The 16,166-nt window shown below is 25.1% G+C and overlaps 3 protein-coding genes across 3 annotated transcripts; 1 reads left to right on the top strand and 2 right to left on the bottom strand.

Annotated features, from left to right (window-relative positions):
• Nucleotides 1-6,749: 6,749 nt before the first annotated feature.
• GO595_002453 (uncharacterized protein) lies at nucleotides 6,750-7,211 on the top strand (the record flags this gene model as incomplete). Its single annotated transcript, XM_067915364.1, has 1 exon — nucleotides 6,750-7,211. The coding sequence occupies one exon, from the start codon at nucleotides 6,750-6,752 to the stop codon at nucleotides 7,209-7,211; it is 462 nt and encodes a 153-aa protein (XP_067777390.1).
• Nucleotides 7,212-10,689: 3,478 nt separating this feature from the next.
• Nucleotides 10,690-10,974, bottom strand: GO595_002452 (uncharacterized protein; the record flags this gene model as incomplete). Its single annotated transcript, XM_067915363.1, has 1 exon — nucleotides 10,690-10,974. One exon carries the CDS (start codon nucleotides 10,972-10,974, stop codon nucleotides 10,690-10,692), a length of 285 nt encoding a protein of 94 aa, XP_067777389.1.
• Nucleotides 10,975-11,926: 952 nt separating this feature from the next.
• On the bottom strand, nucleotides 11,927-12,628 carry GO595_002451 (potassium/sodium hyperpolarization-activated cyclic nucleotide-gated channel 1; the record flags this gene model as incomplete). The annotated part of the gene is made up of 1 exon (XM_067915362.1): nucleotides 11,927-12,628. The coding sequence occupies one exon, from the start codon at nucleotides 12,626-12,628 to the stop codon at nucleotides 11,927-11,929; it is 702 nt and encodes a 233-aa protein (XP_067777388.1).
• Nucleotides 12,629-16,166: the final 3,538 nt, after the last annotated feature.

The following is a 16,166-nucleotide window of genomic DNA, read 5'->3' as shown; positions in this document are numbered from 1 at the left end:
TATTTTTAAATGAAATAACAAAAATGTATACTAAACTTGTTATTTATGAAACTAATTTTAAGACATTACTTGAACTTAGTACAGAAACATTTCAACAATCATTAAACCCATCGACGTTTATATTTCCTGATTTTTCGAATCAATTTAATCAATGTTTTGATTTTCTTTATTCATTTCAATCATGTTATCAAAAGATATTATGTAAAAACATTGTAAATATAATATATAAATATGTTACAAAACATAAAATTTCATTAAATGGCGTTATCAAATTCCAAAATTTATTAATCACAAATAAAATAAATTATATAACTAATAATATCTTTTTATTAATAATGGAAAAGTTCCAACAAAACACAAATTTAATATTTAATAAATCATATAATAAAACTAAAGAATTAACAAATTGGTTAATTTTTGTTTTAAGGTTTTCACAATCAAATGAAAATAAATTCCTTCCGATAACAGAACAATTTTTAATTGATAATTTCAATCTTTTATTTTCATTAATATTTATCAATCAAAAACATATATCGAATAAAACGTTATTATTTAAGACTTTTAATGAATATTGTATAACAAGTTTTGGAGTGAATGAATTAAACAAATTAACAATTCATCAAAATTATAATGACTTTTATCCATATTTAAGGAAATATATCATTGGAATCTTTTTAAATCTAATACGAGAAGGAATGAATTTAATTGATTATATCCAATTATTTAAAGATGCATTTAAAAGTAAAAACCCAAAATACATTGAGAAAGCAAATGATTTTTGTCAAATCTTATTCAGGGATAATACTCAAATATATTATTATAATGATTATCATAATGAATTATATGAATTATTTAATTTATGGTATTCTTCAATGAATTATTTACCGAGAGAAAAGGCACAAATTTTATGTGAACAAATACCTAAATATTCATTATACTTTGATTTTATTAATAATAAAATACCTAAAGATGAAATATTATATTACGGAATAAATTTAAATAAAATTTTGGATAATATTTTATATAATATTAATGTTAATAAAGATGAAATATTAAATATTATTTTATTAGTTGAAGATGTTTTCCTATTCATACAAAATAACTTTCAACTACTTCATAAATTATATGAACCAATGAAAAAAAATTTGTTATTATTAGCAATTTGTTCAAACTTTGATAATGTTCAACCTAAAATTCAAGAAATCCTAAATAATTTATTCAAATTTCATGTGATACAATTCATTGAAAATGGAATAAGTTTTTTATTCTTTGCTATTTTAGATATAGTCAATGATGATAATCAAAGTCATGATTCAAGATTCTTATTAGAAATAGCAAAGAATTTCATATGTCAAACTATTGACACTAATATACCTTTAAAGTTTATTAATAACATTGTTAAAAATTTATTTAAATCATTTTCACCTAAAACAAATTACTTTTCAATATTTAATGGATTATGTATTATCGTAAGTTATTATCCAAAGTTAATTAAAATTGAACATATTCGATATTTAATAATAAATTCAACACAATCATTAATCTTAAATTCTGATTTCAATAATTCATTTATACGATTTCTTGATGAATATTTTAAATCTTTACAAAAAAAAGAAATGAAACAATTTGTTTTAATGTTAATAAAACTTTTTGGTAAATATTCGATACCAATTCGATTAACATTAATACATTTCATTAATATTAAGAATATAACTCTTGATACACATTTATATCAAGAAACAAAAAGATCAAATAACATTGAATATGAAATCTGTCAACAACTTCCATTAATATTTGTCTGTAAAAGATTTTCCAAATATCAAGTTCCACAAGAAATTATTGATAATATGAAACAATTCTTACGTAAGCCTTTAGGCGATCAAAATTTTTCTGATAATTTATCAAAGAAAACAAGTATATTATATGGATTATTCCAATCTAAATTAAGAGATTTAGTAATATTGGAATATTTTAAAAACATTTTATTTGATTTTTTGAAAGAACATGCATTATTTAAAATCGGATTCTTTCAAAAGATTTTTAATATTTTAATAAAACATCCGACAAGTTGTCGTAAATTTAAATATCAATGGGAAGAAAAGATAATAAATTATTGTGATACTGTAAGTTTTGATATATCCGATTTTAAAGAAATAATGTTCTTGAAATCCTTATTAAAGAATTTCCCTTTAGCAGCATCAGCTAATTTAATACAAAGCTTATTCACGTTAATCTTTAAATATGTTCGAATGGGTATTAATGAATGGATTCAATATTTACCAATTGTTAAAGTCATTCTGTCGATTTTATCTTATCCTAAAATTATTAATAAGCCCGAAATTATTCAATTAATTAAATCGAAATATCTTAAATATTCTTATTTACAAACATTATTACAAGGTATTGAATATTTATTCTTAAGTGATAAATTCCCATTTAAATTAATATTATCAAAGAAGTTATTAAAATTATTAAAATTATTGCCGAAAAAAACTATGGATTATTATGTTAATAATAAAAAACCAAAATCATTTGAATTCTTAGAATATCTATTAGAGTTAGATACTTCATTAGTTTTAATAAAAAGTTTAATTGATATATATAATAATGATGAAAATATTACAATGTTTCATCCTACGTTTTATGTAACATTATATAAATTAGTTAAAAAAGATAATTATTTACAAAATGAGATTTTTTTTAATTTCATTAATAATATATCGAAACTATTCCTTGAAAAATATAATGAAACTTTTTATAAAGATCCAAATTCTTTATTTATCTTAAATCAAATAATAAAAATCCAATTATATTTATTCACAAGAAACAATAGTTTAACTAATTTAATCTTTGTTACAAAATTATTTTTACTTATTCAAATCGAAAAATCGAAACTTTATTATGATATTATGAACATTTGTTTTAAGAATACATCAGATGACTTTAAAGCTAATGTCATTTTATCAAATTTAGGGTTTGAAACTGATACGAACACATTTCTATTTAATAAATCAATGAAATATATAAATGAAATCCCATTAGATATAACAAATCTTATTTGGGATTCATTAAATGAAATTTTCTTAAATAATAATATATTAAATGAATCAATATATTTATTCATACAAAAATCAAAGCCATCGAATGAAATAATCGAAAAAATCATTGAACTAATTAAAGGTTTAATACCTAATAAAAATAATTATTATGTAATATCAGCACTGAAAGTTGGTTATGTATTATTACAACATGATTTATTACCAATTGATTTATATGATAATATAATTAAACATTTGTTTATTTATAACGGATTTTTCGAACCACCATTTTCTAAATATACATTAAAATATATTGAAGCAATTGATACACATTTTACTGAAATTACAAATATATCAAATATTTTGTCTTCTTTTATTAGTGATAATTTTGGATTCTTACCAAAGATTAAAGAACATTTAAATATATTTTGTAGATCGAAGTTATTAAGTTCTTTATTACCATTTTCATTATTAAATGCATATACATCAATGTTTGAAACTTTTATATATGATAAATCTATAGATTTCATGAAATATGAACAATTATTAATGAATGGATTTGAATTTTTAATAAGATATGGTAACGATGAAGAAAAAAACATTTTTATAAATAAGTCATTTTATTATTTAAATCATATTATCTTAAATGATATAACACAATCGAAATTCCCATTAAAAATAATTGAGTTTTTAAATGAAAATAATTGTGTTTTCCCAAATGAATTACTTATTACAATTAAAAATAAATTCTCGAAAATGTTTTTTAACGAATTAATGGAAAAACAAATAATAGCACAAAATTGTATATTAGTTTTATGTGCTTCAGCAAATCCATCAAATGAATATTTATCACAACATAATAAATTAATACAAAAAACTTTTATATTAATGCAAAAACATCAATTTTTCCCATCGTTACCAATATTAAAGAAATTTATTATTTATTGTACACAAAATAACATTGAAATTAATAAATTTATGGAAATTATATTCGAAACTAAAAATTTATTAATGTTTAATGAAGGTATATTAATATTAGAAGAACTTTTAAATCTTAATAATATTCAATATGAAATATTATATCAATGTTGGAATTATTTAACAATTAAAAACCATAAAATTTTGTATAAGTTTTTAATAAATGGATTAAAATTTATACCTGAACAACAACAAAAAGATTATTTACAAAAGATATTAGATAACATTTGGAATGATTTAATTATATTCATTAAATTACTTCCTGAAATCATAAAATTTAATTTACAAATGCAAATCAAAGTTTATATATTTAAAATTTTACCTTCTTTAATTAAAGAAAATATATTTCATTATCTTAATTATGTTATTGATTCATTATCAATGTTTAATGAATTATATGGAATTGATCAAGATGATACTTATTTAATTCCTATATTAATCTCTTCATGTGTTTATTGTGATTTTGATCAAAGGCCAATTTTATTTAATCAAATACATGAAATAATGCAAAAGAATAATTTTCCTATTTCATTATTAATTGATTTTATTGATTTTATTGATTTTTGGGAAGATTCAATGATTCCTTATATATATTGTATCATTTGTGATGAAGAAAATGAATTTCCAACATTAAAATATTTAACTTATTTATATCAATCAATGTCTGAACAATTTTCATTTGCATTATTTTATAAATATTTCGAAGAAGATGTTATACCAATAATATTAACACGAATTTATTCACAACAAAACAAATATAATTATCGAAATGTATTAAAAGGAATTTTGAAAGTTATTTATACAAAAGGAATTAAAATAAATTCATTTTTATTAACTAAAATTGAAGAAATTTGTGGTTATAAATTATTATGTAAAAATTCAGAACAATTAATAATTAGTAAATCTATAAAAGATTTCATATTTAATGATTTCTTTTATTTGAACACGTCAACAATTGCTGAGAAAACAGCGATTTTATTAACAGTATTAAATTCATATGAATCATCACAATTAATTTTCTCGAAGTTTTATAATACGTCGAATAATGTTTATAATGAAATCCATCGAATAGTATCCAAACAATTAAAAATGTATAATGAAAATTCGGATAAAATTTCATTATTATTTAAAATGACACATGTAAATAAACAAATTGAAGATTTATTTGAAAATGGAATTTCTAATAACCAATTACAAACAATTCAAAATCATTTAACAAATTATATATTAATAAAATCGAAGCCAATATCACGAAATAATTTTAATAAAATAATTTCATTAGAAACATTAATATCGATCTTAAAATGTCGACTTCAAAACGCGACATGTTCAATTAATATATTATCGAATATCATTGATCCGAAATATTCGAATTTACTTAACGAAATATTATATGAAAACAATCAACATCCAATAATTGAAATTCAAGATCAACCATTACTATTTGTTCAATCATCAATGCGACATAACTTCGATAGTATTTTAGGTTATACATCCAAAGGTTTAATCGCAATTGGTACAAAACAAATTAATGAATATATATCAAATAAGAAGAATATCGAAGAAACTAAAACATTTGCATCTTTTTGTTTTAATGTTTATTCGATATCATCACCGAGAGTATTACTTGAAACTTCATTTATATCATATTGTAAAGTCTTTGAATTAATTCCATCGATTGAAGTGTCATCAAGAATTTTGTCGATAATTCGTATTGCAATACAAACGAAAAACCAATTATTGATAGAGAAAATCAAAAGTAAAAAAGTTATATTCGAATATAACATATGGTTAAGTTGGATCGATGTTCTTATCGAGATAACTAATAATAATCAATGGTTTTATCAACTTATAAAGAGTTTGTTGATCAAAGGAAATATTAAAACTTTAATATATTCAAAGAAATATAATAAAACTCAAATTTATGAATACGTACAATCGAAAGTTATGGCGCATAATTACCTTTATTTACTTAATAAAATTGCTAAAGCAATTAGTAAATTATTCGAAATAGACTTTAATGAATTCTTATGCTTGAAAGTATTAAAAAAGGCAAAAAATGATTTTTCATTATTACAACAAAAAGATTTACGAATTCTGAAATATGTTCCAATTAATATATTACAAAAGTTCCAAGTCGATGATTTGGATGAAGAACATGTTCAAATGTTAAATAATTCTTATGAAAAATATCAAACATTAAAACAACAAGTGAATGAAGTCATGAAAATATTTAGAAATAATTTGCCTTACGAATTCCAATTCGAGAATTTCTTGTTTGTGATTTATAAATTAATAAAATATCCAAAGAAAATTTCATCAAATATATTAAAGTTAAAAGTAATAACTTCTTCAAAGTCAATAAATTATGTTCTAATACAAAAAATTAATCAAAAAAGTCCAATTACAATAATTAATAATTTGTTTAAACTATTTAATAATATATTTAAATTCTCTTATCCAACAAGAAGTAGAGATATCGTGTTATATAACCCAAACATAATTGAAATAGGTACTCAATATTTGTTAACTTTACTTAATACAAACATCACAAATTTCTTAAGTTTATATGAGAAGTTTACACACAAAAGTGGCGATTTTTCACGTGACATTTCACCGCCAAATGATTACGTAAAGAAAATAGCTATAGGAAAATTGGATTCAATTTATGCTTATTGTTTCGTTTCAACTAATGCATTAAAATGTTCAGCATCACAAGCAGTTATGAGAAAAATGTTTTCATTGGAATATCCAAAATTAGAAGACTATTTAGTTTCATTTGAAAATGGAATTGTCCCAATGCTTCAAACTATTGACCCTTCGTTATACTTCCAAACTCAAGAAGAGTCAACTTTTAGACTTTCACCAAATGTAAGATCTTTCATTGGCGATTATTACAAAGGCGACTTCATATTGACCATTGCAGCAACAGCGCAATCACTTGTACAATCAATAGAGGACGTAAGATCTTGTCTTGAGGTTCTAATTTCAGAAATGATCGATGATAAGACATTTCCAATAGATTCAATTATCAAAGAAAGACAAATAATCGAAGAAAACATCTGTATGTTAGCACCTGTAATCGGTCAAGTCGATGAAAAAGAAACTATTCAATGGTATCAAAGATTAGAAGAATTAATTTCTCAAGCGGAAAATGAAGAAATACAACCAGAGGAAGCTATTCCTTGGTTTTGAGCATTACATTTTTATATATAAAACATAAAAATAAAACTACAAAACATTTTTTTCTTCAAGAAATTTCTCTATCGTTGGATATATAACCGCCAAACAGCATTGAAAACACTTTTTTGCCAATTTTGAACACAAATTCAAAAAGTGAAAATATAAATAATAAAAGTGTCGGCAAAAGTGTCGAAAATGAGAATTTCGATCGTGACATTGATTGCATTTGTTGTATTAAAGTTTTTACTTCTTTTAATGATTCTTTGGTTTTTGAATTTAAATCATCTGAAATTAAAATTAAATCATTTGATTTTTGGGAAATATCATTAACTATTTTTGAAGTTTCTGAAAGATCTCTTTCTACAGCTTCAATTTTTTCTAATGAAATATCATTTATATTCATGATTGTTTCTAAAATTGATACTGTATTTGATGATCCTTTAATATTAAATTTATTATTTAAATCTAAAGAAACGCTAAGTAAAGACTCTTCATTAATATTTGCTTGTTGAAGATTTGTTTCATTTTGTTTTGGTTGAGGATTTAATGCTCTTGTTCGATTTTTTTTAATTCTTGAATTACTTCCATATAAAAGAATATCACTTCTTGATGCATTTATACTACTTACAGAACGACCTCTTGAATGTTCATTTGGTTGTTGTATTAAAAGTGATGATAATTTTGGTATTTGTTGTGCGTTTTGTTTGGGTGTACTAGCATGTTCAACTGGTGGAAGATCTGGTGGTAATTGCTTTGGCTTTGAGCTCTTCGCAAAAGGCGGTCTCGCAAACATATTCAAGCGAACGTTAAATGAAAATAACCGTTTTCAAATCCAAAATGAATTATAAAAAAACCATTTACAAATACGCTAAAACAGACAAAGGATTTCACGTTATTCGCGGGATTTGGGTTATAGATGACTTTATTAATCAAACTTATATGGCAATCTCTGAAGAATTCCCATTTGACGACACATCGTTCCATTTAACTTTCCTTAATCCACTTAACAGAGTAACTTCATGCGTTACAATGATTATCTCATTTAAATCAATTTCATCATCAGAATATCCAATGGACTTAAATGCACAACTTGTTAATGTCAATCAAAACCTTTGCTTGACAACTCAGTCACATGTAATTTTCACTCCAAAGTCACTCAAAACTTATATTGATTTTCCAATAAAATGGATGGACTTAACCGAACAAAATGGTTTCGTTGATCATTGCAAACTTCGTATTCAGTTTGAATTCCATAACCCATCGACATTCCAAGGGAAAGTTGGTTTAGATAAAATAAATGATCGAACTTTTTTGCCATCACAATACTTACGCCCGAGAATCAATCGCGCGTTAATTGAAGAGTATGGGATATCACCAATTATATCATATGGAGGCGACGAATGCCTTAACTCAGTTTCGATGTCACTTTTCATGATTCCGAAGTTCGTTTCACTTGTGCATCAAATTAACACTTACGGTTACGAGGGTACCGGCAATGTGCCCTATGCGATACAGCGGTTATTTGCCATGATTCAGACCGGAAACGATCAAACTAATTCCCTTGAATTAATCAGTAGTTTACATTGGTCATTTGACCATTTTGTCAGTTCACATGTCAAAGAAGCGATAAGTTCAATTCTAGAAAGTGTAAGAGAATTAATACCTCAGAATTCGTTTGATTCCCTATTCAAAATTGAGATGGTGTGCACACAAAAGTGCACCAATATTTCGTTTGAACGAATTCAACGATATAATTCGTTTTACATTGAAATTCCATTCAATTTCGATGCCGATGTCAACGTCGAAACACTTTTAAAAAGTTATGTTCAAAACGTTGAAGAAATCGATGACCTTTATGTGCCTCGGAAAGGGAAACAGAACGGAGTCCTTCAGACGAAAGTTGAGTCCTTACCAAATGTCATCATTATCGTCTTGGATCGATATAAATTCGATTCTAATATGACAACAATTAAATTAGGAAATGGACAACTTCATCTTAATGAAGTTTGTGACATTAGTGATATATTACTTAACGAAAATGACTTATGGAGACTTAAGTCTATAATATGTACACGCGGTAGACCAGATTCAGGACTTTTCTCACTTATTACTTATTATGGTAATAAATGGCTAAAGTTTACGTCTGCAAATATCGAAGAAGTCCCAATGAATGAAGTGTTAGCTCCGAAAGAACCTGTTGCGATTATATATACACGAATTAAAGCGGAAGATGAAATTTTTATAAATGTTAATAATGAAATAATACCAAAGAATGTGTTATGTCCTAAATATCCGCAATCTGAACCTTTTTTGGTAACAATAATCCAAGAAAATGATTATAAAAAAGCAAACCTAAGAGGTGAAATTGGTTGTGGAATTAAAGGCGAATTAATATTCCCGACAAATGATGAACAAACGATTAGAGAATTTAGAGAAATTATTTCAAAACATTTAAATGTTGTTGATCCAAATAGATTAATTTTATGGGGTGTAACTACTGATGGAGAAATTACAAATCAATTAATGCTTGATGATAAGTGTTTCATTCTTGAAGATAATCCTTTCGTTTATGTTCATGTTTTATCTGAAAATGAGAATCAAATTTTATCCGAAAATGAAATTATTTTGTTCTTAAAGCTTTACACTCCAAATAATGATCATTATCCATTACAATTCATTGGTAGCAAAAGAGTTAATATAAATGACAAAATCTTTTCATTGCATCAAATTATTTGTTTGATGCTGAAATGTGATGTGAAACCGGCGGACGTTTATTTTGAAAAAAACGATTTTTCAGCAATAAAAATTGATGATAATAAAACGTTTAAAGAATATGGGATTGAAAACGCAAATGTATTAATATTCCAATTTATTGATAGTAATACAAAAATAGATTTTGAATTTGGTGATCAATTACCAATTATTAAATCACCTCCGAACTTTCCATGTTATAAACATATTCCAAATGATATCCAATATGCAATGATTGATGTAACTTCAGAAGATCAATTCGAAGATTTAGAAACTCCTCCAAATCCAGAGTTGTTTTATGATTACAAATATCATCTGGCTGTCTTAAGTATATGTGAATTCAGTTCAAAGAAACCTTTGGGATTCTTATTTAAAATACCTTTCAGTTTCCCAATATATGAATTAAAACGAATGTTATTGCAATTCGAAATTGTATCAAGTTGCAATAATTTGTTTTTGGAGTTGGATGAAAATGATATTCAAAAAGTGGAAATTGACAAGGAAAAGACGTTTAAATATATGTTCCAAAAATCAAAAAAGATTTCTGCCGCTTTAGAACCTTTAAACCTTTATGTTGATTAAATGTTTTTTATATTTCATTGTTATTGTTTTAAATAATCTTGTATACAAAATAAAAATTGTAATCAGTGAATACATATTAAAAAAATTCCAAAGAGAATATCATGAAACTTCTACTTATAAGTATTATCTTTTTTAAATTCTTTTATTAATTAAAGGTCTACTTTGGAAGCAATTTATCAATTCCACGCTTTAAATGCTCAATGCGATAATCACGTTCTTCAACAGTGTTTCTGAGTTTTTCAACCTCTTCACGAAGCTGTTTGTTTTCTTCAATTAAGGCGCGAGCTTTGATTAAATCGTCATCAGAAAGTTTTGCAAGAAATGGATAATCCGATTCGTCAACTGGTTTAGATGGTGTCTTTGTGTTTCCAGTTCTAACAGCGGCTTCAAGAACAGCTATCCTTGCTGTTAATTCATCAATTTTTTGCTGGGCTTCACACATTTTAGCCAACCACAAAACGGTTACGTGATCAATCTAAATTCAAATTATTGAAATAAACCGAAATTATAAGGCAAAAAACCAACTCAAAAATTCGTGTGATATAAAATGAATGACCACGATTTTTTCTAATGGCAATTAATATCACCAATATTTGACTTCTCCAATTGTCGAAATGACGAGAAAATTTTCTAATAATTAAAAATAATTTTTTAGAAATTTGATCATCAATTTCTTCTGACTTTGTTTAAAATGTATTTACGTTAATTAATACGCTCTCATTATGTTGTTTTCGTATTTGTAAAACATTCGCCTCAGAACTTATTATTTTTCTTCCTATAAAGGAAACAATTTTGTTTTAACTAAAATTAACTTTACTTATAGCAATGGTTAACAAAAGTATTATTAATAGTTTTCAAGAAAAAAAAAATAATTGTGAATATGAAATCGATGAATAAATTTTACAGAACTTCCAACAAAATTCTTAAAAAAACTAACAGTAACTAGGAATAATTTCAAGAAATGTACGTGGTTTTTATTCAATCAAAAAAGAAGATACATGCTTTTTAGATTTCAATTATTTTTTATTTACGATAGAAATTCATTCCTAAAAAAGGGTTCAAAAATATTATTAATTATCATTTTTCAAATTTTTCAAATGAATTGATATATATTGTTTCACTATCTTTTTAGACAATATACATAGGTTTAAAACGTATGGAAGATACCAAAATTGGGATCTTTGCAAATCAGAGCGTAGTGACACTTATCACTTTCAAAAATTGAAGAACGATAAAACTTTTTGTAAGACAACCGATCGTTTGCACAAAAAACAAATCAAATTGAATGGTTTACGTTTAATATTTTGCCAGTTTTGTGTAAACCATACAAAATGTATGAAAAAAATCTTAATTAGGACAGTGGTGATATTTACTTACTAATTTGATTAACAACATTAAAAACCAAAAGCATCAAAGTCTGTTTCGAATACAAAGGCAGAAAATGGGTCGTCACCAAGAGAGGGAAATTCATTTTCAATTTGATGAATTTTTTCAACTTCTGGAGGTGGTGCAGATAATGATAAACTTTGGCTTTTGTTTGATAGTATTTTCTTTACAACATCAATTACACTTGTTTCATAATGATAATTTTCTGATTCTTCGAATCCATTTGGTGCTGGTGACTCATCGCTTAATCCAGAGCTTCCTTCAATCTTCTGTCGAATTGTCCATTGTCTTAGTTCCGGAAAATTATTTTTTAAAAAAGGAAATGTGTTAATTAATTCGTTTGATGAATCTGTACCAACTGGAATTGTTCCATATCCAATGGACTGGAAAGACCCGTTTATGGAAGATTTGCATTTGCCAGTTAACAAGCACAATTGGTGTGTATTTATTGCAATTCCATGTTCAAGCCATACAATTCCACAAACCAAAGACCTTTGAATAACATTTCCATCATTTCTTACTACGAATCCTTTAATTTGGTCAATTAAATTTTGAAATGTTTCTTTACTCTTATTTCGTCGATTCTTGTATTCTGATGTTGAAAATTTTTTTTGAAGTTCGATATATTGAACTTGATCTTCTTCAGTGAGTAGTTCCCAGTAGTTTGGTTTTTTGATATGATCAGGATAATGCGCAATTCCTTCAGGCATTCCAAATTTTGGCATTTCACCTCACAAAATTTTAGAAATCATTCGACCAAATAGACAACATTGATCGAACGTTCGTATTTTACGTAAATACAACTTTTTGTGTTTATAACCAAAATAGGGCGCCTTAAGTAAATAATTCAAAATTTTGTTTCGACATGGTGAAGTGAAGACATCAAAATTTCCAAAAAACAGCTTCGAATGAATTTACCCCAATAATTCTTACCTTAAATATCATAATTTCTTCCAAAAATTGATTTATAATCGGAAATTAATTAATTGATATTGAATTTTTATTAAAAAAAATATTTTTTAAGTAGTGTTGATAATCTTATTAATTATCACTTCTTTTATAGAAAATGAAAGATGTTATATAAGGATATTTGTGTTACATCCTATAATTAAAATTTTGAAAAAAAGTTTTTTTATAATAATATGATATTTTGCTAATTTGTTCCTCTATGAATTTGTGTTAACCGGAAAATGTAAGATACTATAAAGTCCTCCAAAATTACATTACAAAGTTTCAATTATAAAAATCTTTTGCAAATGGATCAGCTTCCATATTATCAAATAATGGATTTTCTACCTTTACAGGTGTTGCTAAATTTTGGTTAATCTTAAAACTGATCTGTTTATCCAAATCTTCATTAACATTTTTGAAGTATCCATATATAAACATTGATAAAACAACTGATATAATTATAATAACGCATCCAGATCCAATCAAAACATATTGTGTTGAAGTCGAAAGACTTGAAATCAAGCCGTTATCACTGTTTCCAGTGTTTTGTGTTGGTATATCCGAAATTGTTGGAGTCGGCAATAAAGGTATTTTACAATGAGCTGTTTTACCTAATTTTCCATCAAAGTTTATTGTCGCTATATGAAAATATTTTAAAACATCATTATTTAAGACAAGATATGAAGTTTCCTCAGTATAATATTCTAATTTTTCATTTCCTATAATTAATGTTGAATTATCTTCATTTATAACATAATAAAAACCTTTTATTTTTGTATTTATTGTAATATATTCAGGATCTGATTCACCAATTACTGTATTAGGATTATCATATTTAAATGCTTGAACTTTATATCCATATTTATTTCCAATATTGAGCCATTCCCAATTAATTTTTTGATTATGCAGTGAACAATCTAATTTTATAATAGGCTCTTTATCATCATTTATAGAATAATCAATTAATTCTGTTTTTTCTGTTTTTCTCTTTAAGTAGTATATCAAATTTGCCAATATTTTTCTTTCTTCAACTAATGTATCACATTGTGCCTGTCCAATTTCCATTACAGCTGTGTTTTCATAAGTTGAAAGATAAGATATATATCTATCCATTTCATGATTTTTAATAATTCCTGATAGCCATAATTCACCATTCACATATTTCCCAAAAGATCTAGTTGTTGGAATATTAATAATATCCCCAACATCTTTTTTAAGATCCCATGGATAACTAGTTAATATACCTTTCTTTTTTAATCTTACAGAACTAAATCCTAAATCTTCTATGCAATGTCGATCAAGAGGACAAATTTCGATACCAAAATGAGATTTTGCTAAATAGGTTAAAGATTCTTTTCCTGTAAAACCTACAAAAATTTTACTAATTACACCATGGGTTGCAATTACACCTCCACCATTTTCAATGAAAGGTTTAATAATATTTTGTGCTGTATCAGTTGTTACTGAAACATAATTTGAAACATACCAGGATCCAAACACAACAACATCATAATTATTAATTATTGATGGATTTGATCCAAACTCAGTAATTGAAAGATATTGTACAGTTATTTGTTGTTTTCCTGTTTCTGGATCTTTACCAAGTGCTTCAAATTTTTGTATAACATTACCACATGTTCGTGTTCCTCCTTCCATCCAAACTTTTAATGATGCTGATTTTGAAAGTTTATATAGAGTAGGATCATTATCAAATACAAAATTGCATAATGGGATTTCTTTAGGTACATGATATGTATAATATGGTCCTGTTGAAGTTATATGTGGATAAACATTTAATACCTTTATAACTTCACCTTTAGAATATGTGCTAATTTGTTTCCATTCTTCATTTTCTTTTTTTTGAAATATTTTGTAAAATATTTTTTCATCGTTAATTTTTGTCCATTTAAGAAAAGGTTTATCTGAAGCATTTGGACTGTTTGTTACTGTTAAATCGATTTTTTGTAATACATACAAAAGAAAATATATAAACATTATACAAATTTTAAAAGAATAAATTGTTTTTTCTTTCATAAAATTCGTAAAAATATTTTGTTTCTGAATAAATTCAAATAAAAGTTGTCCAAAAATAACTGTAACACCAGATTTCAACTAATCTTAAAAAAAGAAAAATATCAGATAAATAATATATAAAAAAATAAGTTATTTTTATTATCTTCTTTACCTCACTAAAGTAGTTCCAACATTTTTATAAAGATTTCTTCATAACAATAATATGGTAATATACTAATGCTATTTATTCCAAAGATTATGCATTTTTGAGTTACTTTTGATAGATTTCTAGATACTTTAATTTTATATTTTATTTGAATTTAAATTGATTATAATCGTTTTTTCGGTGGTTTGATTTATTTCTCTTATTTAATTTATTCCATTTAAATTTTTTTTTCATATGAAAAGCTTAACTTTGTTTCTCTTAGATCTTTGAATTTAATTTTTATAATTTGATCTTTCAAAATAATAATATATTATTTAAATAATAAACATCTAGAATTAGTATATTTTATATTTAAAAAAGCGATTAAATTTAAAAAAAGTTTTTATGAATTAAAACGAAAAGTACTGCTCAATTTTTTCCTTTGGACAATAAATTTTGTGAAAAGAGAAGTCGCATGGTTCATCATATTTATATGTATTATTTTGAGAAAGTCTCTGTACAGCAAGAGCTACATCTCCTGCTGCTTGATGTATTGCATTCATTATTGTAGTTAATGGTATTGTTTGATTAAAGAAAGAAAATATTTCTAGTATTGTTTGATAATATGGGTCATCAAAACCATCAGGTATTACAATTTGCTGTACAAATTGAAGTTGTTGATTCCCTGCTTCAGAAATACTTTGTTCATTTGTCTGTTGTTGGTTATCTTTTTGTTCATTTGTATTTGTTGTATCTTGAATTGTACTAAAGCTCATTACATTACCGAGCCCCTCTTCACCCAAACTCACTGCTTGATTTGATTGAGGGTTGAACTGGTGCTCAATTGGATCAGTCATTTATCTAGCGATTTATTACTTTTTAAAAAATGGCGGTAAAAACTCTATATTTAACGTTCTCCTTTGAAAAATTAGATGGTTTACTAAAAATCGAAATCAACCTTCTCCAGAATGTTATTTTTAATTGAAATTTTGGGGTTGCGAGACTTCATAGAAAATATTGAATGAAAAATGGCGCATCACGTTCTGCCTAAGAATTGAAACTGTTCTTTTTCCACATGAAACCAAAATTTATTATTTTGAATAATTTATAATATGTTTTAATAATTTGGAATGTACTTT

This window comes from Histomonas meleagridis (assembly GCF_020186115.1).
Source record: "Histomonas meleagridis strain 2922-C6/04-10x chromosome Unknown contig_18, whole genome shotgun sequence".
NCBI classification, from domain to species: domain Eukaryota; phylum Parabasalia; order Tritrichomonadida; family Dientamoebidae; genus Histomonas; species Histomonas meleagridis.
This window is presented reverse-complemented; position numbering and strand designations above follow the sequence as displayed.